Source organism: Meles meles, chromosome 6, assembly GCF_922984935.1.
Source record: "Meles meles chromosome 6, mMelMel3.1 paternal haplotype, whole genome shotgun sequence".
NCBI classification, from domain to species: Eukaryota; Metazoa; Chordata; class Mammalia; order Carnivora; family Mustelidae; genus Meles; species Meles meles.
In genome coordinates, this window is record NC_060071.1 from 122313599 (window position 1) to 122341312 (window position 27714).

The following is a 27714-nucleotide window of genomic DNA, read 5'->3' on the forward strand; positions in this document are numbered from 1 at the left end:
CGGTGAAAAGATAATCCCAAAACTGGCCTCTCCCTTTTGCGGATATGTTCTGAAAATAAAGATCATTTTAATTTTTAAAGAATTCCACTTTTCTAAGTCTGTAAGCAGAAATAGAAAATGCCCATGTTATGTTCCCCCAAAAGCCCCCCACTCCCGGCCTCTCCGAAGCAGCAGGATTTAGGGAAGTCTTGGCCATAAGCGCCGCTAACAGGAGATCCTCCCCAGGCTGGTTGCTTCCGTCCTGGAGCATTCCTTTGCCCGTACCCCCGTTCAAAATGAGAAAATAAACCCATCAGCCTTCATGTTGCCAATTTTCCCTCCGTTCTCCACACCTCTCCCACCTCCCCACATTTCCTCCCACTTAGCAACCAAGAATATTGGATGTGAGGAGAAAAAAATAGCAGAATTGGAAAGCTTTTTAAAAATACTTAACCAAATGCCTGGGCTGTGTCCATGCTTCCTCCGTTTCCTGAAGGATCCTGCAGGGCCAGAGAACCCTGGCTCCAGGCACAGAGTCTGGAGGGGGTGTGGGGGTGGGCGGGGGAGGACCCATCACCGGTTTGCGAAACTGCTCCCTCCAGGGACTCCCTGGGGGAGGAGGAGGGGGTGGTAATTGAGCAGCCCCTTATTAAGGAGCTTCCTGATTATTTTTTTTAACTTTATTTATTTTCTCTGGGATATAAATGTTTCTCCTGTAGGCCTTATTACCATTGCGTAAATCTAGACATCCTCCCCAGTATGGTCAAGTTAGACTCTGGCAGAAGAATGAAGCATAAAGAGGGGAAGGCTGCCTCTGGACAAGGGATGGCATACTTCCTTGTTCTCCAGATAAGGCCAACTCTGGGTCCAGCAGCCTCAAGTTCATGATCAGGTCATGCAGGGTTCTAGAAGAGAGTAGAATCGCATGAACAAGTGCATGAGAAGCATCTCTGCTCTAAAAAAAAAGCAACAAAAACTGGTCAGAGAGCATCCTGGTAGGTTTCTGCTCCCCCTGCCAGGGCTCTCCAATCGCCCACCCCCTCCCTGCTCCACCCGGGGCTGGCACAGGCCTCCACTGCGGTGAGATGATGAGGCACAGGGGGAGATCTGAGCAGTAATGGGCCACGTGGAGAAGAGACTGAGCTTTTGGGTCCCCTGCAACTCGTTCCCTCTTTATTTTTGCTTGAAGGAAGATCACACTGAGCTAGTCGCTGAACCGAGCCTTAGACGACTCACAGAGAGCGTTCCACCTGCAGGCCGGGAATGCAGCTCTTGCTGCGAGCAGAATGGTGGGTGGCATTCTCTCGAGTGTACACTTGGCAAGGTGTGTGTCATTTCAGAAGCCTGGATTTATCTGCTGGGTCTGCAGTTTCACTTGCCTTTAGGAGAGAAAGCTGTCTCGTGTTTCGTCTCCTCTCTCTCAGTAAAAGAGCCAGTCCCTTCAGTTCTCGTGCCCATTGGCTCAGCCGCTCAGAACAGCGGGACTGGAGACCAGGGCCTCACTGGAAGGTTCCGGCAGCCTCCCAGAACGGACAGTCAGCGTTTCAGCCGGGGAGGGCAGCACCCTTCCCTGGGCCATCCGTGTGGGCCTTATCTCCAGTCCCTACATCAGCCTCTCAAGAACGCAACTCTTCTTTCCATTTTATAGACAATAAACAAGGCCGAATACCTTGCCTTAATTTTCCCGATTAAATAAGCACTAGAGCTCGGATTCAGGTCTGCGCTGGCATCAGAGGCGCCACGCACGCTGCCTCTCCCAGTCAGCAACCAACTTCTTCCCCTTTATTTTTGTTTTCTGTTGTTCCCCACTTCTTTCCCACCCCCCTCGCCCCAGCCACGTGGACCATCTCCATCGCAAAGCCACGTGATCGGAAGGCAATGTTTTCTTCCCCAGTCCTATCTCAATCACTTACTTACCGAGCACTTCAAGTTTTTATTTGTTAAAAAAAAAAAAAAAAGATGCTTTCTTTACTTTAACCTCAGTTGGAAGCTGGAAACCCCATCTGGTACCAAATAGTCACCCGTGTTTTGGGAAGATTTTCTTTTTACGAAGCGTGCTCTCCTTCCATTTTCCAAGTGGCCCCATAAAGCAGGCAAAGTCACATTCTTTCACAACCCATTTTACTGATGAGAATTGAGGGTCAGGGGTCTTGGGACCTTGCCTGGACTCTCGTTACTCAGCCATGAGGGCCCTGGAGAAAAATAGGCATTTCCTCTTCTCCCACCTGCCCCACTCTGGCCTCCCATCCCAGGCCTCTCTCTTCCATCCAGTAAATGCTTGCCAGGTGCTAGTTCAGAAGCGGGTAGGAGACCAGGTGCCACAGAGACCCCTGGGCCCGGGCCCTCACCCCAAGCCCACCACCAGCTTGCCTCTTGTGTTTAACAGCTTTTGCGGGCTCTGGAAGGTAAAGGATTTCTAAGAGAAGCTTCCAGTTTCCAGTATAACTTTACAGGACCGCCAGAGGACTGTACTCCGAATGTTCAATCCTGATGGCGAACAGAAGTCCCCTGCATGCGCATGTCTACTTGTGGGAATGTGTACAGCTTACATACCATGGATTTGGGGCTCCTGCCAGTGCCCTCCCCCTAAACCTTAGCACCACTGACTGGGAACAGTTTTCCTTCCCTTCCTGCTGTCCTCCTTGGGAGGCGCTCCTGGCAGCCTCTGGGCCAGGCACAGAAGAGGTGAGGTCACTGGGTAGTGAGGTAGGAGTGGCTGGTCCGTGCCAGGGCCCAAGCAGGGTCCCACAGGGAGAGAGGAAGGCTTTGGTGAGCAAGACTGGCCAGGGTGAGAGAGGTAAGGGGACTCGAGAGGTGGCCAGGGCCTCCCTTTGCCTCTTCCTCCATATCCCAGGGGTCATCACAAAGCAAATCTTGATTGGTTAAGACTCCACATCCTATAAACTTTGAACTAAAAATTGCTCAAAGCAAAATTCTCAGTCAGTCACAGCATTCAGAGCAGAGACAGGAGCATCTCCATTTTGAGTAGTGAATTGTTGCTTATGCACCGTTTTCAAAAGGAACTCTGAAGAAGAACCAAGGACTCTGCAGATAGTTTCTCAGCTGGTGGAGGGGAGGTAGTCATTCCAACAGTGGGGAAGGCTCATGAGTTGAGATTTGGGTTTTAGCAGCGGTTTCTAACATTCAGAGCAGGAGGCCCTTAACTCAGCTTCCCCACACCTACCATTGCACTAGAGGACTGGGAATAAGTGGTCTTCAGAAATCAGCCAGCCACATTCACTTCAGGTGTGTGTTTGTAGGTATATGTATTTACAACGACATCTTCTGAGTGTTCTGTCCATATGACCTCATTTCAGCCTCACACCGCTGTGTGTAGGAAAACAATCCTGACCTTCATCTGCAGGGAAGACACTGAGGCACAGGGAGAGTAGGACCGGAGGGACCTACTTATTAGGGACAGACAGAAGATAAGATCCCAGAGCCCTGGCTGGCTTCCAGGACCCAGCAGAACACGTGGCCACTAATCCTAGGCAATGAGACTTGGTGAGATGGGAAAGCCTGGAGGGTTATGGCCAAAGCAAACCCATCAAAAACCCAGGCAGATCCTTTTTCTACAAGGCCTAGCACCTTACCGTGTGCCCTAGAATCCCCAAGGCGATGCAAAAAATCACTATATTTTGAGATGACATCTTCTGAAAATCTCTGAGGTGGGGAGCCGTTAGAGTATTCAGATCATAACTCTTGGTAATATTTTTCTAAGAATTATAATAAAAATACATACATGGGCAGGCCAGTATGAGAAATATTCAGTCAGTAATGTGATTCATGAACATTTGCAGCTACTTTTATGTGGTCTTCTGCTCAGAGACAGTTACTGTTTCGCAGTTGTGGAAATAATTAATAGGACAGTTTCCAAAAACTGTGTATCCAAAGATGTAATAAGTATAGGCTGGCAGAGAGTCTGTACTGAAGCAAGTTTCCGTCTGTTTCCTGTGGATTTCTCTAACTACATCACTGGACGTGGAAATTACAGCCTGTGAACCATATTAAGTTTCATACCAAATCTTGTTTGTACCGCTTTTAGCAACAGCTGCATACAGGAAGGAAATTGTGTCCCTTTATTATAGAATTTGAACTTCTTAACAGCAACAAAAAAAGAACAACAAAAAACAAAAAAATACCATGCCTAGAGCCCCCCGATTGACAAAACAAAACAGCTTCAAAGAAAAGCATTATAGACCCAAACCTCCTGAGACAGATGTGCCGCTTTTCGGAGCTTCTTGGATGGAATATCATGATAGAAGAAAAAAGAAGAATGCAACTGTTTTTGCTTGCAAGCTTCTCAGAACAAAACAACACCAGAGTCTGTAGGAGCGAAGGTCCCCTGTGTTTCATTCCACTGGGTCCCAAGGTGATCTCCCATGTGACTCCCCAAACAAATGGTGCCAAGCCTGCTCTGTAGTGGGGCTGGGGAGGGGGATTCAGGGCAGGAAGCTGGTAACAGTGCCAGCCTGGGAGCTGGTGCCCGAAGCCTGCTGTATGTGCTGTGTGTTCGCAAGACCCAGCATTCTCTGGCTTCCTATCACTGGACAAGCCAGATGCGGGCGTGGGGTGGTGCATCCCCAGCTCCTCCAGTGAGCAGCAGCTCCCTATATGATCTCGTGACTATTAGATAGGGACACAACGGAGGCCATGGCTGGGATTGCCCTTTGAAAAGTAGGAGCCAGGGGTTCTCAAATCTAGCTACACATTGGAGCCATCTGGGAAGCTCAGAAAAATGGGGACCTCGCCAGAAATACTGAGGCATTTGATCTGGGGAGAGGCCTTGGCATAAGGGTCTTCTAGAAATGCCCTGGGTGTCTTCCCTGGGCAGGGAGGGCTCAGCTGTAGACCATTGATTTGTAAGACATATTCAAGGGCCGTGTGTTTATGGGCTTGATGAGTTCCAAGACTTCTAACACAGAAGGCCAGTCAGTTCCCCATTCGAAGGCGGACGGAGAACCTGGCTTTAGATTTTCAGTTTTGTATCTTGTAATGACACCAAAGAGGCTAAAATTAGCAAGGGTCTGTGGGTGTGGTTTAAGCGTGTTTGTGACGGTGAACATGGAAAGGGATCCCAGTCTGGGCTGAGCCAGGACACAGGATGCCTGGTAGACAACGGAGAGGGGCTAAGGAGCATCCCAAACACACAAAAGTTGTTATTGCACATCACGGGTCGGCAATGGTTGATTCTGTGTCTCTCCCTCTGCCCCCTTTCCCATGACTGACCTCTGCAGCTGTGTTTTGCAGTGATTCTGGACGTGGGAGCAGCCTCTTAGATAGAACCATTGCTGACAGACGACAGCTTAACACAATTACTTTGCCAGACTTCAGCGATCCCGAGACAGGTGAGAATAACAGACCAGAGGGGACGGAGTGGTGTCCGCGAGCGCGTGGGGCCTGGCCCCGAGTGGCGAGTGGCGTGGGACAAAGACTGCCAGGGCCGGGGCTTGGAAACGCTCCTCATGCTAAGAGGTTAAACTCAGTCGAGGCACGTTTTCTCCAGTGTCTTTCCAAGTGTGTGTTCACAGTGGGGGACACGCTGGTGCCTGGTTGGCACAGTTCTTTGAGATCTTCCTCTTTTACCCCCTGCTCTGAGAGTCTCAGATTCAAGACTAAAATTAGATTTTCACACCCCCATGAAGCTTCCCCTCTGCTTTTCAGTTTCTCCCTCTCTCTTTAACTTTCAGATCTTGCTGAAATCAGGTTTTGATTTTTAATCACTTGAACATAGGAACATCCCTCCCCTCCACCCCGCCCTCAGCAAAAAGGCCCTTTAGGGACACAGGTGGGTCCTGAGCTTCTGATTCTCCTGTCCCCTGAGCAAATGTGTACAACCTTGTCATTTGCGTTTCCACATTTGCCTAAGTACGGAGGAGTAAATATGCCTCTGTCATTTTCAAAACTCCAAACAAGTAATTCTAATAGTTCTACCGACTGTTCGGTGGCTATTTGGAAAGAAGTTCCCCTCTGCTTCAGGCCTCAAAGGTAGTTCCAGAGCATGATTTGAAAGCTGGTGCTGTTGCTTCTTCAGCCCCCCACCCCCACCCCGACGTCCCTCCACAGAGGGCCTGTGTAAGGCTTGCTCTCCATCCGGGTGTGCCTCCTCTTTTCTGGCTGGCTTCATGAAGGGAGCCGCCAGGTCCCTCTCCTGACCTTGTGAAAGTCCCCAGCCCCTGCCCAAGTCCTTCCAGAGAAAGCCGGAGAGCAGCCCACGGGTATGCACAGCCATCTCCCGAAAAATCTTGGCCCTGGCAGGAGAGGAGAGAGATCACCTCTAGAAGCCAGCTGTGCTCCTCGCCAAGCCCATGCCCACAGCTGCCTGCAGACTGCATTCCTTTCCTAGGCTCCCTTTGACCAAAGTTAAGGTCAGCTTGAGAAGTCTGATCCCAGGGCCCCGGGGCTCCCAGCTCAAGAGAGTGTTGAGTCTTCGATGCCACAAATTGCAGATCAGGGCAGATGAACAGGGCTGAAGCCCACTGCTCAAAATGCAAACTGACAAAGCCACAAAGAAACTCAGCCCCTGCAGTGACCTGCCCCCCTACCATCCCAGCCACCGGTCCTCCATGGACCGGCAGTCCTGGAGAGGGAGCTTCTGACTTTGCATAGCACAGCAGTCCTTCTAGAGATGCAATGGAACCCCCTCATTGCTGGAAAGGGAGGACAGGGCCATAGGCTCTAGCCACTGCGGGGTGAGGCTGGGACACGGTCAGGGGGAGAAGGAGGTGAAGCTCACTAAGGCACCAGCAGCAATTTTGGCTGATTCAGAACAGCTGCCGCGCCTGCCCGGGGCTGTCTCCCCCCTTCTGCCCCCTCCTCAGGATCCTGTGAGGACAGTCCTACTAAATTCAGACCCCTTTCCTTCCAGCTGGCCTGGACCTTAATTTCCCCTGCAGTCCCAAGACTCAAATGCCACATCGCATTGAATACAGATTGTGGCAGAACAGAAACGAGGCCCTTGTTATTTGTTCTCCCCTTTGCCCCGTGGGACATTTCCCCTGGAGACTTCAGGAGTGTCCCCGGGCAGGTTAGACCTTCTGAGATGCGGGAGGGTCCAGGTGAGGTGTGTACAGGGCGGGGCGCAGTGAGGGCATTGCCGCACCCTGGTCCCTAGTGGGGTTGGGGCCTCTGCTCCGTCCCTCCCTGGGAGCCCAGGGGGTTGGAGTGGGGCGCTGACACAGATGCCCTAGGACAACAGGACCACAGCACCGCCTCCAGGCCTGGCCACTGGCCATTTTACTGTTGTTTTAGGATCCCTGCAAGACAATTCCTGTAGGAATCGTCCTGCCCTCAGAGCCCCCAATTACTGGTTTACACACCACTACCTACTTACCCAGGAGGCCAGGGAATCAGAAATGAGGAAGGCCACGTTAGGAGGGTTTATCAATGCCAACTGGTTGTAAATGAGGGTAGAACATTCTGAAATGATGATTGAAATCAAAGAGACAAAAATGAGGAAGACGCATCTAAAAACAGAAAGGATGCCTCCATCTTGATTCCTAGAGCCCCGTTTCCTGTAGTTCAGCCCGGGGCGGGGGCCAGCAGAGGGTCAGCACACTCTCACTCGTACGCCTCTGTGGATGGCCTGACTTGGGAACATCCCGCAGAGTCTAAGTTCTGATTCACAAGGTGCCACAGAGAAGTTTTGCTCCCATCCCTGCACCTCCATCTTGTTTTTCCCTGAAGGTCACCGTTTTTATTAACGTTGTGGTTGCCCTTCCAGTGTTTTCTTCATGCAAACAATCATAGATAAAATTTCCCATGTTCCCCTACGTCAAAATTAGCATAATGCTGTGTAGCTATGCCATCGAGCACCTGGCACTTTTCAGTCCACGCACATCCCGAAGACCCTTCCATAGCCACCTGCAGAGAACGTCCACATCCTCTACGGCAACGTGGCCTTCTGTGACGCAGGCTTCACACTCCAGGCTTCTCCATCCCATCTTCCTCCTTCTCTTCGCCACAGTCTTCAGTGCACGTGAGGGAGGAGGCTGGCCAGTTTCGAATGGCACTGCTCCTTTAGGGAAGCAACTGGGCTATTGAGGAAAAGAGAAAAGGAACTTATCTAAGGTAAAAATGGTCCCAAATCAAAACAAAGTGACCGAGGTCTGCTGTGGTGTGAGAGGACCCAGCCCTGGCAGGGGACAGCTCGCTGATAGTACTGGTCCGTGCCCTACCTGCTGCTTCTCTCCTTTCCTGAATTCCCTCATTTAAAGGGCCCGGTCATCTGACATGAGCAAAGCCACACAGTGCCACACAGTGCTGGCGTCCACAAAGACGTGGCCAAGGCCATGGTGAACCTCCACCACCGTGACCCTGTCCATTCTCCGTCATCCAGGGTGCAGATAGTGAGTCCTTTGTGAAGCCACAGGCCCTCTTGGGTCCCTTGTTTTTGTGTGCCAGAACTAAAATGTATTTCCTTTCCCTTTTTGTGTTTTTTAATTTTCTATAGTGGAAAATGTTCAAATATATCACAACAGAGGCACCAATATAATGAATCCCCATGTACCTACCACCAGCTTTCAATGATTAGTATTCCTTTTTCATCATCTCTCCTGTCCCACACTTAGTTTTTATAGAGTATTTTAAGGCAAATCCCAGATATCATATTTCGTATACTAAAATTTCAGTATAAATGTCAGAGAGATAAAAACTTTTAAAAACTAGAAGCACAGTGCCATTATCATATATCTGGATCATTTTAAGATTCAGGCTTAGCATTATTGATTTGGGAAGTGGCTAATTAACTAGGATGTGGTTTTCTACCTCTGAAATTGCCCATTTGAACATCTATGGAATACCGTAAGGGGAACTAGAAGCTTGGGACTGGCCTAGTCCACCGTGGCTAATGGAGTAGGTATGATTTCATTAAGTGGATGTGGCAAATATTGAAAAAGCCCCAAAACAACATGATTTCCCTTCCGTTACCACCTCTGGCTCCCCTTCCTCCACCTCTAATAGGTCCCAGCCTTGGAAAAATGAGGAATCAGATAGAGTGACAGTCTTAGCGTTGCAGCTATGAATCATTGTCTTTTCTTAGGAATAAGTTGGTAGTTCCTTAAATAGAGGATGAGAAAAAATGTTTTTTTCTTCCTTTTGCCTTCAAAACAGGATGTGGAGTAAGGCGGTTTATCTCTAATCATTGGTAGATATTACCAGACACCTCTCCAAAGCAAAATTATTCTTTTACCATGAAAGTTTGGTCCATTGTGTCTGGGACAATTTTTCATTGTAGCCGTGGTTGTCTCCCTGTTAATGGATATGTCTCCAGTGGCGAGGCATGAAGGTCGTGGTGACAGCTTCTTTCCAAAGTGCCCAGCCTGTGCACCCGACCGCAAACCAGCTTAGAAAGCTTAGCCCTCTGTTGTCACGATGCTGGGACCATGACCTATGGTTATACCTCAGTATCTCTACCTAGGAAAACCCTCACTTTCAAGTAAACTTTATATAAGTACTTCTCATAAAAATTAAATCTAGAAAAAGCCGAGGTCTATACCTTTCCAACTGAAAAGTGGTCTCCTCTAGAATGTCCTGGATATTGTAGGTTAAAGAGTATTATTTTCAGCGGATCATGCTGCCGAGTCTGTGCCCAGGTAAATCTGAGTTATTTTTATTCCATGGTGTTGTTGCAGAACAATTAAATAACCAGTGGAAAAAAACAACAAATTTGTTTTCTTCGAAAAACACTTGTATTCTATTGTCCAGTAGAGGAATGATTGTGTATTACATGACCTCATTTTCTTTGCAGCTTATGTGAGTATATTAAAAGCTAGTTTATTTTTTCCTTTGTGTCTCTAAAGCTTTTTTTTTTTTGCCTTTATCCCTTTTTTTTTCTCTTTCACTTTTTTAGTGTCAGATACCTCCTCCTCCTCCTCTTCTCTTTCAAGAACCGAATCTCCTCTCCACCTGTTTGTGTCTCCTCATCTTCGTTCTCATCCTAAACCTGACATCTTTGTGTGGCCCCCTACGGCTCATTCATTCAATGACCCAAGTCCCCGCCAGGAACCCTCTCTGTGTAAACATGGTTTATGGTTTTTCCTTTCTTAGACCTGCTTAATTTGCCTGATGTTTCATTTTCTGATAATCTTCCTAACTGGTAAGCTGGATAGGAAACTCCATCAAATTTATCGGAGAGCAAAATCTTGCCAGTTTGAAAATCCCAAAGCTGTGTGGGGCAGAAGGAGACATTGGTGCCCAAGTTCCAACCCCTTTTTTAAAAAGCAAAAGAGACCTGTTTTGAGCAGGATAAATAGAAGCTTTTCTAGACAATGCTTCTGGTTCTCGGCATACTTGTATGCTTTCCTGGAGTTAATATACATGCATAAAAATCCCATTTTTTAAAAAGGCCAATTAGAACATTTTGCACACATAATTTATTTCTATGAATTTCTGATTTTCTACTTAGAAATTAATTCAACAAGCATACAGTGATCAAGGTGATATCATAAAGATAATGGTCATAAGCCCTTTAAATTTGTGGTTCTCAAACTTGACTGTGCACTAAAATCACACAAACAGCTTTGAAAGCTGCAGATCCCCTGAGCCCCACCCCTAGAGTTTATGATTCAGTAGCCTGAGCTGGAGCCCAGGCATGTGGATTTACAGAGAACCCACTGAGGATTCCTGGGCCAACGGGTCAGGTACTACGTCTTGAGAAACATGCTCTAAATTGTTCTCCATTTGCAAGGAAGGAAAATGTAGGGTTTGTGGGAAAACCTATCAAACTAGGCAGAGAAATTGGACAGTGTTTTAATCTGATCTTGCCTTTAAATAATACAAAAATTTGAAAGTCTGTTTTACGGTGTTCGGGGAGCTGTCCATTTAACAAACAAACAGATTCCTGTATTAAAATGAAACACTGGTTGATCAGGTCCTTAAATGGGACCTAAATGTGGGTCTCACCAGGAGGGGCCAAGCCTGCCTTCTTTCACTCATTTATTCTATGTTCGCTTTTCCTGCAGCATTGCCAGAAAATTTAATCTCTGTATCCACGATTTATAAGGGCTCATCTCTGTCCCAAATGCTCAGTTATATGCTGAACAAAAGCTCCTGAGGGGAGCTGCTGCCAGAAAGAACTACTTTCTCTAATGGCCTCATCTTTCTGATGGCTACCCTGCCGTGTTAGACTGCACACACACACGCAAAGTTGGGGCAGAAATGATGCTATCATCTAAAATAAGTTATCCAAACCAAGAAACGCTCTGGCTTTACTTTACTGAGTAGTTAAGTGTTCTGAACTTGGCTTTCATGGCAATCCCGGCTTTATGAAATGCAAGGCGAAGATAATGTTTATAAACTGCTTATGTGGTTTTTAATCCATTTCTTAAAATAGACATTTTCCCTTTAATACAGTGCCCGCGGGCAACTGCCACTTTCCGCTTCTCCAGAAAAGGTGTTGCATACGTTGCCTTTTGCCCAGTTTTCTGTCTTCAAATGGGATCTTACCGTTCTAGAATAGCGTGACAGATTCCCAGTGGCCCAGCCACTCCCGTTGCACAACAAACCCACCTACCTCTAGCCCCGCCAGTGTTTATCTCGTCACATCCCAGAGCGCCCAGCGCCCAGCGTTCCTTTAAACCTTTGAATACCGAGAACCTCTCAGGTGAGACACCTGATACCCGATTAATTAGTAAATTGTTAGGGCGATGAGCACCCACTGGGCTTTCTGCTGAATGTGCTGTGTCCCAAGCAGGGTTCAATTGTTTATTCTTTGTGAAACTATGAGTCATCTCTTGCTCTTAGGGAGTGCCTCACAGGTACCCAGGTGATGTGCCCGAGAATCTTTTTCTCGCCCATAGCTACCACATTTAGTTAGAGAAGCATACCGTGCATTACCGATAGATATAAAATTTCTTGATTAGAAGTGTAATGAATTTGAATCCTGGCTCCTTTCCTGAGGACAGATAGCCAAGGCCTGGAGTTCTCTGAATTTCTCTCTCCAATCCATTCACTTCATAGGAGTGAAAACTAGCCCAAGTCTACAAACTATTAGAATCATGATTAGGGTTAGTGGTGGAAAGATCTGAAAACTGCTCGCTTGATTATTTTTCCCTTCTCTTTGGAATTTCCTGCCCTGGAAACAAAACACATTACATGGGTCGGTCAGCTTTCATGTGCTGGGTGAACATTTAAATGTAGAGGGGAATACCCAGTTGGCCTTTCTTTGGTTTCAAAAAACAAAACACAAAAAACATTGTTCGTGGAAAAACATGTGTCACTCTTGAATTGAAATCTAATTTGAGACAGCCAGACTTACAGTTGGAAGGTTATTAGAATTCTATTTGCTTTTTTAGCCTTAATTTTGATTTTTCAAATGTTTCGTTTCTTGGTTTTAATTTTTGATTTGATTTGTTGTTCCAAGGCAACTCTCCAGAAGTATACTTTCATGGTTTTCCCTCCCTTTTTTCAGTTAGTAAGTAGTTTACTGATCTATCTATTAACCTTTCTGAGGGTCTCCAGAGTCACGCTTCCCTCCACTGTGGAACGTGTGTTGCAGTTGTGGATCGTGGGGAATGCTGAGATGACATGGGTGTGAGGCTGCCACCTGCTTGCCCACTCTGCTACCTGGGGCCCTTCTCTCCTGAGATGCTAATGTGTTCCCCCCCTTCCCCCTGACACGCTCCGCCCCTCACTGCCCCGCCCCAACCCCCTGCAGCCTGGGTGTAAGCACTGGGGAGGCAGTACTTCTCTGGGAGGGACTACAGAAGGAGGCAGTGCAGGAAAGATGTCCGAGTCAGGCCTCCAGTGGATTGGCCACACACAACAGCCCCCACCCCCCACCCCCGTGCTGATCGGAAGTGTGAGATGCTCCGCCCCACCCCCAAGTGCAGGTCATCTGTGAATTGGGGTAGAGGGAACCAGTTGAATCATGAAATTTTTTTCCAGTTCAACCATTATTGCCTATGTAGAAAAGCAATTCTAATAATTAATTTTCCTTAAAAAAGGTGAAACAGACTTCATGAAATTTAACCTGCATCTAACCAAACTGAAAGGACACTAAGCAGTTCCCCAGGCGTAGGACTAATACTTTCAATGGTGTTCTTTTAAGGCATGAGTGAATTATTTTTCCAAGGATGTTTCCTAGATTGCAGATTCTCTATGGTCAAATATTTGGGGGAAATATTGCATCCCTCTTAGAGACTGACAGTTCATACTAGCACATTAAAGGCTCTGAGAAGTCCTGCAGTTTAAAAAAGTCAAGGTTCTGAAGTTTGACCCCTTGTTCCCCAGCTAATTTCATCATTTTCTCACCTATGGAATCAGTGTTCCAGGGACTGCATTTTGAGAAATGAGTGAGCCAGGCTATTTGAATGATCTGAGCCTTTACTGCTTAGAGCAAATATTCCTCTCAGGAGAGCTGATTTCCCCCTCTGAAATCCAGCTCAGCTTAGATGTGACTTTATTTCTGGCTTTTAAAAGCGTCCATACAGATAAAATATTTTTTTAAATGAATAAAAGTCCATAGTAGAAGAGAGTTGTTTGGTATTGTCATCACATTAGGGTTTTAAGGGAAAACAAGTTTCACTGCCAGGGTTCTTTCAAATCAGGCTCCTCAGATACATTAAAAAGATTTGATTTTTCAGAAAGTCAGGTTACACTAGCATCTTCAGGCAGCCCTCATTACTTACAGTGAGGCTCAATGCATTTATACAAGGGACATAACTATCTTCCATGGAAACCACTCCAGCTCTCCAAAGTCAGGAAAGCTAGGTTCAAGGACCAGTTCTGCAGGAGAACCCAGGCAACTCATTTACTCTCCCTTCACCTTAGCTTCCCTATCTGTAAGGACGTCAGTTTATTAATCCTGTTCACACACGCCTTTATGGTGTGCCAGGAGCTCAGCCTGATCTCCAGGCCTGGGCCAGGTGCCCCCTCCAGAGTGACAGCGGGCAGTTGTGGCTCCCGCAGGGAGGTGGCTGCCGCGTGGTAGGAGCCCTATTGGGACACACTCTGTGCTCTCCACTCTCCACGTGGGCTGCTCACCACTCCCTAGACCTGGGGATCCCAGGCGCCCCCATTCTTGAGCGCTCTCACAGTCATCTTGGAGGAAAATGCGTGTTGACGTTTTATTCGCCTCTCCAAGAAGGTGCTAAAATCAGGAATTCCGACTTGGGTTCTTGGCTTGGTTTTTCAGATCACTGATTCCAGTGAGACTGCTGCTCTCTTTAGGAACGAGGAACCCCGGGGAAGAGAATCAGCAGAGTCATGACAAAACACACCTCTTAAATGAAATAAGGTTGAGAAACAAATTCAAGGTCGTTACTTTTTCCCCCTTTTCTTTTGGCTAGCATTTCATTATTGACTTTGCATTTTCTGACATTTAATACCGTATCTCTCGATCAGGAAATGACTAGTCCGTGGGGTGTACATTTCACCCTCTGCTCCTGCTTAACAGAATAAAGTCAGGTTTTTAGAATCTGTGTATGAAAACATCACGCCAGTGATGACCTCACTGCTCTTGCGGCGTGGCAGTTAAAAAATAAATAAGCCTCAATGATTCGAGGATGAAACTTTTCTTGCTATTTTAATGAAATTAAAATTAGTTCTCCCCAATTAGTTCTGTGGTGTCTTTCTTTAAATGAGGTCAAAGACAGTTTTAGGAGATTGACGAGGCAGTAGTAAGTGGCACGCAGACGGAAGTGAAGGAGTGTGTGTCCAGTAATGAGACGGTCACCCAGGCTGGGGAGGCTTTTCCCAGAAGCTGCATTCAAAGACAAACGCAGCCTCCCCCCCCCCCCCCCCCCCCCCCGCACTTGAGTCCAGACGCACAGCCTCATGAATATGCAACAGGGAGGGTTTCTAGTGGAGATGAAAGCATCTGCCTGGTGTAGTCCTCCAGAAGGTACTGTCTCCAGCCCAGAGCCATGGCTCGGCTCACTCTGACAGCTGGCCTCTTCCCGCATGCTTGCGAACGGCTTCCCGCCACGCTTCCCGTGTGCCCACCTGTCCCTGCCAACACCCGTCAGCAGCATGCCGGGCGCCCCCGCATGCCCACTGGTGGCCATAAACCCCAGTTTCCCGCCCCCCCCCGTCCCCGCCTAAGTGGGCTCCTTCCCTAAAGCTTTCCCTGGGAAGAACATTTTCCCCCTTCAGGAGAAGACACCTCCTGTCAGGTTCCATGTGCTTGATATTCTGTTAAAGTCACTTGGAAATTGTGATCTCGTCTCGAGACCGTGGGTTTGGCTGTCCTGACTTACTTGGCTGTCTTCATCTCTTTTCCACTCCGTGGAAAAGGGAACTGTCTCCTAGAACGGGGACCAAAGTTATTTATCAGAGGAACTCACAGGCCGGAGAAGCCCCATTGTCAGTGGGAATCAGGCAGGAACGGCAGGCGCCTGCCAAGCGCTACGGTCCCATGCCCTGTCACACTGGCAGACACGCTGCTGGGGATGTGGCTGCTGTCACGGAACTGAAGATACGCCAGGGAGGAGGCCCCCCTCCACCCCAAACCCCACGTCAGCTTCCTCAGAGAAGCAGGACTGCCTCCAGCAAAGATGGGAATTGCCCTATAAAACCCGGGGGGGGGGGCGGTGGAGGGGGGGAGGTAGTGCGGAATGTTTAACGTTTGATAAAAAAAGGTGTAGAGGCCAGGGGCCTAACTTGGTGCTTGGTGTGAGAGTGGACTGTCCCCCGTCTTCAGAACAGAAGAGAGTCCTCACTGGCTGCCGAGCTGTGTCTCCTGCAGCCCCGGGAAAATGCTGGTTCTTAGAGCCCAGGTGTCAGGTGTGAGAAGGTCACCAGGCTGACTGCAGTGAGCAGTGCTGGGCTGATTTTACTTCCAAGCCTTAGCTTGAGAAAGACGTTCTTTTCCTGTTAAAAATGAAGAATTGTAAGCAGAGCTCTCTGGCAAGAATGCTTAGTCATTCGGACCGCTGTTCAGTTTGCGGGTCTTGAAGAGGGAGACCGGCGGCCTCTTCCTTCCTGTTTGAATTGTTTGGGGCGGGGGGGCAGCTTCTCAGAACTGGGAGCTGAATAAAGTCTAGTGACAGATAATATCAAATCATTTCAGACCTGAGGGGCACTAAGTGTGGAGGTTCACCAGCCGTCGGGGGCTGCTGTGTGCCCGCCCCTGAGTAGCTCTGTTTCTTTTCCGAAGAACGTGGGGAGCGCAGGTATCTGCTGCTATGGGGTTCATCAGGGAGAAGGTGGGTGCCCAGCGGAGAGAGGGGACTTCGGGCACCGCCTCAAGGCCCATCATCCCTAGATTCATGCACACCAGGCATCTGAGTTAATTCTGGGGCCGGGAAGCCGGAGCAGCCCAAAGCCCCAGCAAACTCACATGGGATACGCAGTAAAGGATTTTCGTTGCACATCATGTGACACTTGGCCCTTGTTCCTGGACGCTGACGCGCGCCCAGGCACTGGGGGGCGGAGATCCACCTAAGATCTAGTCTAGCTACGACATGCTGGGAACCTACGGGGGAGAGGGAGGTGCATGCCCTTCAGACGACAGTCGCTCACCCGGTGCCACCAGAACAGTCAGGACAGCCGGACTGTGGACTGTAGAGGGAGGCTCTGCGTTCAGGAACTATGCTCGCGAAAACAGGCCTTATCGAACATAACCACGCCCCGTCATCTCTTATGCCTTATGCCTAACAAGATTGTTGCCTCCGAGATCCCTCTGAATGGTGAGATGGGGTTCATGTGCGATGCCCCCTGGGCGGTCTGTGTGAGGTCGAGCACAGGTGTGGCGTGCTTTGGAGAAGGGATTTTCGGAAAGGCTCCAGCTGCACCCGCAGTCTGAGCCGCGGCTCCCAGTGTCCGGTGTGTGGCAGGGTTCCTCAACACGCCTCCGTGCACAATAGCAGCCTGGGTCAGGAAGCCTCGGGAGGGCTTCGGAGCTCGGACTCACGGCTTCCTGAGGTCAGTGGCCTTGGTTCTGGGTCCCATCAGCCATGGGGAGCTGCCCATCCAGTTCCCAGGTCCTCTCTGCTGCTTCCCTTCCCCCACAACCCCTCCAGACGAAAAGCCTGGATGTAGGGATGAGAACAGTTCTTCAGGCGGCACTTTGCCTTTGGATCAGGGGTCGAAGACCACATTTTCCTTTGGGCATCTGGGTGGCAGAGAAGAGAAAGCAGTTGGCTTGAGGAGGTCCAGATCTGCTCGGCGCCAGGGCATCTGAAGCCCCCTGGAGCATCTGGACAGGTAGCTCAGGGAACCCAGACCAGATTATCAGGCGTGCCCTCAGCTCCCTGCACCCGCTCTCGGTTCGGTTGGCTTTGCGGTGGCTTTGCAGAGCCTCCTTGCCCTGTGGTTGAGGGAGTTGGGAGAGCACAGCAGCTGCTCGGCCTGCAGGGTGACGACGGTGATAAGCACGTCTCGAATTAATGTGATAAATAAGAGATGCTCAACAGCCGGGCACTCTCCCCGGCTTACCTCTTGAACCTGATTACGTGGAGGCTTATCCCTCCAGAGTCTTGGATCTCAAATGAGAAATATATCTTCTATTCCTCCCTCTGATTCCTTTTTTAAGCCTCAATTTGTCCATTTCCCTTAGGATAATAATCCCTTCCACCCCCACGTACACTGTGGGAATACATTTGCTTTGGTGAGAAAGACAAGGGTTGCCTTAAAAGAAAAAAAATGTTGGTAAGAGCTAGCATTTCTAGTTGTGTACCTACTTAAACCAAAATCTATTTTGATAGAGGATCTATTATCCAGCACTCACCGTTTCAGTCCTATGAGATAGTCACTGTTTTGGTTGTGTGTGTGTGTGTGTGTGTGTGTGTGTGTTTAAATCAGATATAGCCATTCTGATTCATAATGATGTTTATTTTTTTTTCCTCCAAATTCTAATCCTATGGAAGAATTTGACTGATTGTATTATTGCCAGGAATAGTAGACGTTAACTATTCAGTAATGTTGCCCTTATTATTAGTCAACTGCTATTGTTAGCCAGTACCTAAATGCTCTAATACGTGTCCCTCGTTTAGAACATGAAGGGTTTCTGCCCTTAGGAAGCATGTGTTAAAAAGGGATCAGCTAGGAGGGAAATCCACAGTTCCCCTCCATATTTAAATGGCTTGGTTGTATTGAAGACGGGGAAAGTGACGGAGCGAGGTACAGTGTGTAACCCTACGATATGCCACAGTCATCTGCCGTCCTAGTGGCTGGAGGTGAGGACAGCCACGCCGAGAAGCCCTTTGAGATAGTGAAGGTTCTGGCCCCGGAGCCCTTGTTAGGCCAGGAGAGTAGAGCACACAGACATGCTTCCAGAAGAGGGGACCTCCAGATTGCAGCCCGTGACATGTCTGTCGACTGTACTCATCCATTCTGCAAGCATTTACCTAGTACCTCTCACATGCCTAGCATTGTCAGCCTCCGAAAGCACCTCGATGTGGGGCCTGCCTCCACGCACTCTAAGAGGAGAGACAGTGACATTAACAGAAAACCGTGCGGTCTGTGCAGTGGGTAGCCAGGTAGCCATATCCACAGGGTACTGGAGGAGCCCTGAGGACCCAAGGCCCACCTTCTAACGGGCGTGACAGGGAAACAAAACAGAAGGCACACAGCAGCCTTCCTGGAGGAGGTGGTAGCGGAGCTGGATGTAGAAGCTAGGTTCAGAGTTAGACTACTGTTCGAGTCCTACTTTTGCCACCCACTGGGTGTTCGGCTTTGGATAAGTTCATAAGCTCATTAAATCTCAGCTTCGTTATCTAAAGCATGCAGGTAACACCGTTAGCCTCCTCACAGAATTGTTGAAAGGTTAAATGAAATAATAAATGTAAAGTGCTCATCGGAGTGCCTGAAACCTGCCGTGGCATGTAACTAAAACTGATAATGACTACTGTCATCCTTTGCCAGGCCTTATTCACAGGGAAACACATTATTCCCTGAATAATTAGTTATTTAGTTGTGTATAGCTATCACGAAGAGAAGGGACTTTAACAATGGTTCCGAATAATTCGTTTGCAGTCCAAATAAAACAGTGAATCCAAAAATCAAAATTAGCCCCTCTAAAAGTCACAGGTCCTCGTAGCAAAGGACCTGTAGAAACTAGGAGAAAAATGGATAGAATTTTTGTTTAGTATTTGTTCATTATTGTTAGTTGCAAATGAATTAGTGACTAAATATTTTAAGTGTTTCTCAGTTTTGATTTCCAGTGTGGCAAAACATCAGTGGATACAACCCATAAAAGCAGAATCTCTAGGCGGAGTCTGGGAAATCTGCAGAGTCTATGAAAGGATCCTGAGACCAGGAGAATTGAGAACCAGTGTTCTAAGGAACAAGATCTTCCTGGAACGCTGTTCCCCTTGGGCTTCAGGGAAGCAGGGAGCGCATGCTCCCTGCCTGGCGTGTGTAGAAGACGCCTTCAGGCTTTTTGACCAAGTGTTAATAACAACTGCTTTCTGTCTCTCCTGGTGGGTGCCTCTCAGTCTTGGCCACAGAGTAGAATCCCTGGAGTGATTCGCAAGAGCCCTGCCCATGCAAAATTTTTGCAAGAGTTAGGGATTCGGTTGGCCTGGGCCCAGCTACAGCATCGTGGTCTTTTAAATCCCCAAGTGATTCTGATCTGAAGCCACCATTGAGAACCACTGTTAAAGGTGGTCGGTGAGAAGGCGAACTGGCCTGGTGACGTCAAAATATAGCAACAACAACCTTGTTTATTTAGTTGAAATTTAGCTGCTGTTAAAAGTCTCAGGAAGGGGCACCTGGGTGGCTCAGTGGGTTAAAGCCTCTGCCTTCGGCTCAGGTCATGATCTCAGGGTCCTGGGATCAAGCCCCACATCGGGCTCTCTGTTCCGCGGGGAGCCTGCTTCCTCCTCTCTCTGCCTGCCTCTCTGCCTAGTTGTGATTTCTCTCTGTCAAATAAATAAAAAAAAATACTAAAAAAAAAAGTCTCAGGAAAACTGTATCAAATCCTTGTTCTCAAAGTTAAAATATTTCTTATCTATAAAAAAGTCCAAAACAAAACAAGACCCCCCCCCAAAAAATCGACAGCAGTCTAATCGTTTTGCTGTTTTGATTTTTTTCTTTTTTTTTTTAAGTAGTCAGACACGCTTTGTCTAAGTGAGGGTCAGTCCTTAGCGGAACTTCCTGAGTTCTGGATCATGATGGCAACGGCTGGTGTCTTTTAACTGAGCCTTGGGCTCCTCCTCCCTGCGGCCTCATTCCCTCTGCAGGACTCACTGGCCATTCCCAGAGGCGCCCTCCTCTCGCTCGTCCCCGTGGGCGCTCTGTGTGGATTATCCACCGAAGGCAGATTCCCAGTCTGCTTCCATCTGCCTCCCGTGAGCCCCTCCAACAAACCCCCACTGAAGGATGTGACAGCATTCAGAAGTACCCATGTTTCCTTCATGTTGGAATAGTCAAAGCACAATATGGGTGGCCAGCCTCTTGCCGCAAATACTCTCAAGATGAATCAGTTGTGGTGCATCTCAAAGCCCCAACAGAAATTACTTTTATGCTCACAATTTCATCTTATCCAGAGTATAACCAGCTCTGGTTTTCTGGAGTGTTCAGCATTTGTCTTTATCGATTATCACTATTTGAAACCTAACGATAAGCTGAGAGTCACCACTCACCATGTCGGAATGTCTCTCTCCATGGTACCCTCACAATAAATTTAAAACGAAGAATGCGGCCAGTGATATAAATATCAACAGTTCGCAGTTTGAGATAACTGAGATGCCTGCTCTCAGCTCCGAGACCACACCTCTAAGAGGGAGTGTGGGGGAGAGGTGAGGAACCAGCCCCCTGAGCAGGGAGTGGTCTCCAGCCACCAGGCCCCGTAAATGGGCAACCGAGGAGGAAGGAGGCATTTGATTTCTGAACAGAAGTTCCTTTACCTGCTTCCTTTGACTAATAGATGTGCTTGGTCTGCTCACATCCTTAGCTGTTTAGGACAAGTTTTGACCCTGAGGCACGGGTTCCACTCCTGAGCCCAGGGTTGTTTGCTGTAGTCTATCCTCCATTGGACATCTGCTTGAATCTTGGGCCGACGTGTGCTCTTCCTCCTATCCTTAGGTCGTGTTCTAGAATGTGGTTCCAAATCTAGGGGTGTTGGCCCACTCTTGAAGGTCAGGGAGAGGACTGGCAAGTTGCTGGGTTTGTCTTAAGAATGACCTTCTCCATCCCCAGGCAGCAAGGCTGACTCCTGCCTGGCCCTCTGGTGGTTTCTAGGCTTAGACCTGGCCAGGCGTGCTCTGTCACTTCCCTTTGTGGTCCTTCATTTATGCCACGTTCCAGCATGAGCGTCACAGCCGTGTGTCCAGCTCTACCCCTCTCCTGCCCCCAAACACTCGCACTGTCTTAGACTCGGCTCCCGGATGGAGCACTTCCCCTAGCATGTGCTCTGGTTGTTGACTAAAGATTAGCTAGAGCGGAGGACGGAAACTCCCGTTCCAGGCCGTAATGCCTGTCTGTATTTCATGGACATTCAACTCGGAGACACCATGGGGGAAGGAGTGTGTGTCCGTCTTGAACTTGTGTCTGTGTGTGGGAGGAGGCGGGTGGATGGCTGGTCGGGCGGGTCTGTCCTTTTACTTCTGATGCCGTCTTCTCGAAACCCCCACAGGCTCTGTCCACGCCACATCCGTGGCAGCATCCAGAGTGGAACAGGCACTGTCCGAAGTGGCCTCGTCTCTGCAGAGCAGCGCCCCCAAGCAGGGCCCACTACACCCCTGGATGACGCTGGCGCAGATCTGGCTCCATGCAGGTATGGCTCTGCCCCCCCCACCCCCCACCCCCACGGCCATGCCAGATGCCTGGGGAGCCTGTGGGTGCTTGCCTGTTTACCTATGACCCCTTTCTGGAGGGTTTTTGAGAAATCAAAGCAATCAGAAACAGGTCAGAATGCCACAGCTGCTTTACAGCAACCATGAGTTCCTCTGTGTCTCCCCGTTGTGCCCCAGAACCTGGTAAGAGCAGGCAGGCAGTCAAGATGACGCGATTGGCCTCTGAGGGGCCCAGGGAGGTCACCGGGTGGGATGCCGGCTGTGTGCCCTCAGCAGGAGCCCGAGAGCGACAGACACAGAGGCTTGCTTCACGGGGGCACAGCACGGCAGGGTGCCCCAGGCTCAGAAGTCCAGAAGTTCTATCCTCTACCAGCTGTGTAGACGGGAGCTAATCGCTTCACCTTAGCTGGGGCTTCCTCATCTGGGAGGGGGGCGAGGGGGTGGGTACTAGCACCCACCTCCTGGGGCTGACAAGCTGGTACCTGGCACATTCCGCGGGGACACCTAGAGTCCCTGGGAGAGGGGACATGTGTGTCAATGACTCAGAGGTCTTCATCAAGCCCCGGGAAGGGGCAACACTTTTGATTTCCCTGCATCACCGGCATTCCTGCCAACCCACAGAGCAGAGAGAGGGGAGCAGCAGCCGCAGATCTGGAAACCAGCCCAGCGAGCAGAGAGGACCGCCCCTCCTCCAGCTTCACACGGGTGCCGCTACTGAGCTGAAAATCCCCACGATCCATCCCACAAGCGGGCAGTGTAGCGAGGAGAACCCCACTAGGCAGAGGTTCTGGACAAATGGTTGCTGTCGTGTTTCTGTACGAACGATGACCTCTGTTCCTCGAGCTTTATCACCGGGTCTGCAAGATGTCACCTGGGCCTTCCCAGGCCGGACCCTCAGGGTGTACAGTGGAAGGCCAGGTTTGGCTGGGGAAAGTGCTTGTTATCCACCATTGTCCGTCTGTTTACTCCTTTTTTGCCAAAGCTAATTGTGTGCTGGTCTGCCTTGTTTGGAACCATTGGCAGACCTCCATGTATGAAAACGTGTTGGGATTCACCTGGCTTCGGCGTGTCACGGAGCGCAGCTCAGCCAGCCTCCTCTGTGTTGGCATCTTTAATGGAGCCATAACAAGTACCATAAATTAACAAATTACATTCTTCTAAGCAGAAGCACAAAAGAGGGATGATTCATGAATGTACTGATTGTTCTTCCAGTGCAGACACTTGCCAGCATGTGGTCTCTCGCTGGGTCCCAGAGGAGCCGGCATGCATGGGGCAGGGACAGCGGTAATGCCCTGCCCCCCACGTCCGGTGCCCCCGTCTACGGCCCATTCAGTAGCCCTCACGAGCAGTGACTGCAGAGACCTCAGAGAGAAGCCTGGAAAGGCTGCAGAGTCTGGACCAGGAGAGACTGGCAGGGTCAGTGTGGGCGGCCGAGGCATCTTTGGAATCGGAATTGAAAGCAAGATTTGAAGGGCCAACGTCTTAAAAAAAACCCAGCAGGGCTAAAGGCAATCCTTCAAGGCTGGAATGAACTTCCTTGACCTCACAGGCTTTGCTCCTCTTCCTTGTTTCCTGGAAAAGTCAGTGACCCAAGTGAGGGTCACTAAGTTCCAGACCGTTTCTCTTGCTGGCTTGTTGCCTCTTTTTCAGTTATCCAGACTCTGTTCCTTTCTGCGTGTCCCCTGTGACTCTCAGGAGGAAATTTGGTAGCCACTGATTGGAACATTGAAGAACTTGGTGGCTAAGATTCAGTTTGGAGATGTCCTTGAATTTGGACCTAATGGCGTGATATCCGCTTCTCATTGGCATAGCCTGTAGCACAGGATAAACCTCTCGTTAGTTGATGGGTGTGCTTTTAACGTTCTAGAAATTGGTGGGATTGAACAATTAAAACGAATGCCAAACCTGCCTTCTAAACTCTGGACAGAATATGCAGGGGGCTGTTGTTGTACAAAGGAGTTGAGTAAATTAGAATCTTTATAGGATTTGTGCCATATTGACTCTTTCAAAGCAATGACTTGGTTTACATCAAGATTTAGAATCGCATCATATATTCGTATGGTTTTTGAAGAGGTAACTTCAGAATGAACTCAGAAAACAGCTTCCCCTGATCTGTAAGGTTTTACCACCTGTGGTTTGAGCTCTGCTGCTCCGACAGGCAAAATAACAATGACACCCCCCCTTTACTTTTGGACAACTTATGGTTCCATCATTAGGTCTAAAGTAGTATGGCCAGATTGTGTAAATTTTACAAGCTTTGGAAGAAAACTTCCAAAGATCAAGGCCTAACACCCCCAGGCCATGGTGTTTCTGTGGCATTTGCGGGTCTCTTCTCTCTTGGTTGTTTTCTCTGGTGAGCTTAGTCTAGTGGGAGCTCATGACAGGAGCCCATGGTGAGGGGACCCCAGATTTGAGGCTTGCAGGTGAGGTCACTCTGAGACAACCTTTGATTTCCAGCCTATTGTAGGAACAGGTCCTTGGGCCACCGGTATGTCCATTTGAATGGCAAAGAGATCATGAATTGGACATTGAGCCACCTGCTGCTCTGTGAGGAGGTGGGCTGATGGCCCAGCAGGGAGCCACAGATCCTGGAAGACAATGGTGTTTGACTGCACAGGGCCCCTCCATTCCTGAGGGGTGGGACCCACTCCCTGGGCACACCCTTCCCCCTGTGCCTCCTCCTCCGATCCTGCACACCTCTGACTCCAGTGGCTTGGGCTTTTCGCCAGGACACCTGGCTGCTGACCAGCATGGGTTGTGTGTGTTTTGTTCCTTAGTTTGTTGGGGCCTATGTTTTGAACAAATAGTACCTACAAATCATAAACGGCTGAAAAGGTACAAAGGATGAGAGTGAGAAGTCTCTATCCCTCCCCTGAGACTCAGCCACCATTGCCCCCAGCAACCACTGCTAGCAAGCCCCTGTGCACTTTCCAGGGCTGTCACACACACTGGGACGTCATTGCTTATCAGCGTACCTAACACTGACTCAGACTTCTTACCAGCCGCATAGAATAAATCCATTGTGTGAATTTACCGTAACTTAACCAGTACTCCATTAATTGACATTTAGATTATTTCTAATATTTTACAGGAAATACATCAATAAGTATCCATCATATATTGCATATAAGATAAAAAGATAAAATTTAGATAAATTAGGTAACTTTAGATAAATTTCTAAAAATGGAATTGATGGATCAAAGGGTGTGTTCTTGTTAATTTTGATAAATTTTGTCACATTGGCTTCCACAGAATAGTACCAATCCACAGCCCAGCCAATAATGTACGAATGCCCATTTTCTTACATCCCTATCAACACAGAGCATTCTCAGACTTCTAGATCTCTGCCAGTTCGATCGGTGAAAAGTGGTATTTCAGCTGTCTATTCATGACTTCTGCTCATTTATCTTCTTAGACACTGAGCTTTCCTTTTTTATTTGTAAGCATTTATTATTTGCCTCGTGTCTGTGATACAAGCTATAAATATTTTCTCCTGTTTTTATTTTGTTAGTGTTCATGTTTGTCTTTTTTTTTTTTTTTTTGCCAGTCTTTAGAAAATGTATTTATCAATCTTTTCTTTATGGCATCTGGGCTTTACATGACATTTACCTATTTTTACGGTTTCCTTTCCTGAAATTCCAAGTATCCTCTGGGGCCGTTAGTATAAACACCGTTTTATAAAGAAGGTCAGAAGGAGTTATCTCCACCACTTTGCAAGAGGGAAACCCAGGCCGGGTAGAAATAAGTGTCTCTGGGGTCTAACTGTTGCAGGAGTCAGTCAGGGAAGCTGCCTGAGAGCATTTGAAGTTTACTGTACTGCAAAACCCATCTCCCTGGAAGCCATGCCACTTCCTTAGGATGGAAACCTCATGGTTGGCCATCAGAGACTCAGACATTCGCTGATATTCCGGGCTGAACCAGAGCCCTTTGCCAAGCCAGGCAGCTTTTTGGTGCCCATCTTTTAATTTCCACATTGGGATGGCAGCTAAAAATGACTTTGCGGTAGGTGGTTAATTTCTGCTTGTTACGTACTAATAATTACAGCTTTCACTTTGGCACTCTCACAGTTGAAACCAACGGCTATTCTTAGATGTGCAAGATCAGATTTTCTGATTTCTGCTGCGAATTTAAAGCCTCGATACTCTCTCGAATTCCCCGGCCCTGGCCTGGCATCTCCCGTACCCCCTCCCCCCTCCCAGGCTCCTCCCAGAGGCTGCATCGGCAGGGTGGAGGGGGCATCCTGTGGCCAGGCCCCCGGAAGAGATGAAGCCTGTGCCCAGACAGGTGGTGTGTGTGTCCCTGCACAGGGAGCCCCTGCAGGAGCAAACACACGGTTCCCCCTGGGTCAGGCCTGCCTCATTCAGGGCCAGTCTAGATTAAGCAAACCCCACCCCTGCTCCTTCCTTAGGGGGGTTTTTTAATGGTCTGCGCCTTTATTGAGCACCGCCCATATGTCAGACTTTATCCCAAGGACTTTGTGTGTCTTAATTCGTTTTGTCCCCATGAGGTATAAATACCTTATTCACCTCACTTTACGGATGAGGAAACTGATACACAGCTCTCAAGTCTCTTGCCTGTTATTACCTGGCTAATAAGTGAAGGAGCCAGAACTCAGAGCCAGCCAGTGTGGCCCTGGCACCCCAGCTGTAAGCGAGGGTGGGCACTTGGGCGGGCAGCACAGTGTCTTCAAGCACGCGTCTATGGGGCAGCGTCAGAGCAAGGCTCAGGAGTCAGTGGTCATGACGACAGTCCCTGCCTTGATGCAGCTTACAGACGTGAAACAAAACAATTAGAGAAGCACTTCATTCTCACGGTGCCAGGTGCCATATAGGGGCAGCGTGGTCCCCTGGGAGAACTGGTGGCGGAGGTTGTCTCCACGCCCAGAGGCAAGGGAAGGTCTGAGCATGGGGGTAGTGAGGGGAGCAGAGGCCTGAGCAGTGATAGGCGGTGGTCGGGACAATGGTGGGGAGGCCTGCAGACCGGGCCAGGGAGTGTTGGAGAAATGTCAGGGCCCCTGGAAGCCACGCTCAGGTCTTTAACTGAATCCTAAAAACATTGAAAAGCTGCTGATGGACTTCCAGCAGGAGAGTGAGAGGGTCGGAGACAGGCTTTGAAAAGACTACTTCGTCTAAACATGGAGAACGGAATGGAAGCAGCAAAAGTGGGAAGAGAAAGAGCAGAGTGTGGAGGCAGAGGGAAGTGGGCTCTGAGACGCACCGTGGAGCTGGAACCACAGGACTCCCCATGGGTGTGATGTTGGGGGCGTGGAGAAGAAGCCTGTGTTCGGGGCCTGAGTCACTGTGAGCCACTGGTGACGCCATTCTCTGCAATGGGAAGCCGGTGGGGAGGGACCGATGTGGTAGAGTCAGGGAGGAAGGGAAACCAGAGTCGTGTTTGAACTTGGAAGTGTCCAGTGCCCATGGACATGCGAGTGAGGGCCGCGGGCAGGCAGCTGGAGAGTCCAGCCTCGTTTCAGATTTGGGCTGGAAACAGACACTGCGGAGTAAGGATGGAATGCCCGGGGGTATGAGGAGAAGGCCTGGGAGGAGAATGTCCACAGAGAAGGGAAAGGACCAGGACCAAGCCCCAAGCCCCTCCCACATTTAAAATTTGGGCAGGAGCGGGGAAAGCCAAAGTGAGCGAAGAGGGGTTGGTCAGTCAGGCAGGAGGGAAATGGGGGGGGGGGGGTGCTGTGGCAGCTAGAGGGGTTTCCTTCCCTTGTGTGCGGCTCAGTCAGACTAGTACAAATCCCCGTGTCACCTCGCTCTGGCAGGGTGAGCTGGGCGGGTCCTCCCGCCTCCGGGTGAGCCCTGGTTTGCTCCGGTGCAGAAATGAGGGCGGTTGTGACAGCTACACCAGATGAGGCGAGCGGAGTGCTCGGTGGGTAGCAAGCACTTGGTAACTCTTAAAATCACTGTTACTGGGGAGGTTGTGGCTGGTAGGAAGTGCTGCTGGGAGGTCGAATGGGCGCAGGCAAAAGCACCTGTTGGACGTGGCGTATGGGAGTTGTCGGTGGCCGTGACAGGTGAGGCTGGGGGGGGGCGTACTGGGGACGGAG

At 49.2% G+C, this 27714-nt stretch overlaps 1 protein-coding gene across 6 annotated transcripts in view; it reads left to right on the plus strand.

Moving 5' to 3' along the window:
• Positions 1-27714, plus strand: part of TTC7B (tetratricopeptide repeat domain 7B) — a 248341-nt gene that overhangs the window by 183706 nt on the left and 36921 nt on the right. For 4 of the 6 annotated variants that reach the window (XM_046007989.1, XM_046007991.1, XM_046007992.1 and 1 more), the window contains 3 exons: positions 5230-5327; positions 12341-12391; positions 21497-21637. In XM_046007989.1, the coding sequence (XP_045863945.1) occupies positions 5230-5327; positions 12341-12391; positions 21497-21637 (290 nt within the window). Of the gene's footprint in view, positions 1-5229; positions 5328-9829; positions 9995-12340; positions 12392-21496; positions 21638-27714 lie in introns of all 6 variants that reach the window. The other 2 variants (XM_046007995.1, XM_046007990.1) reach the window with 2 other exon arrangements.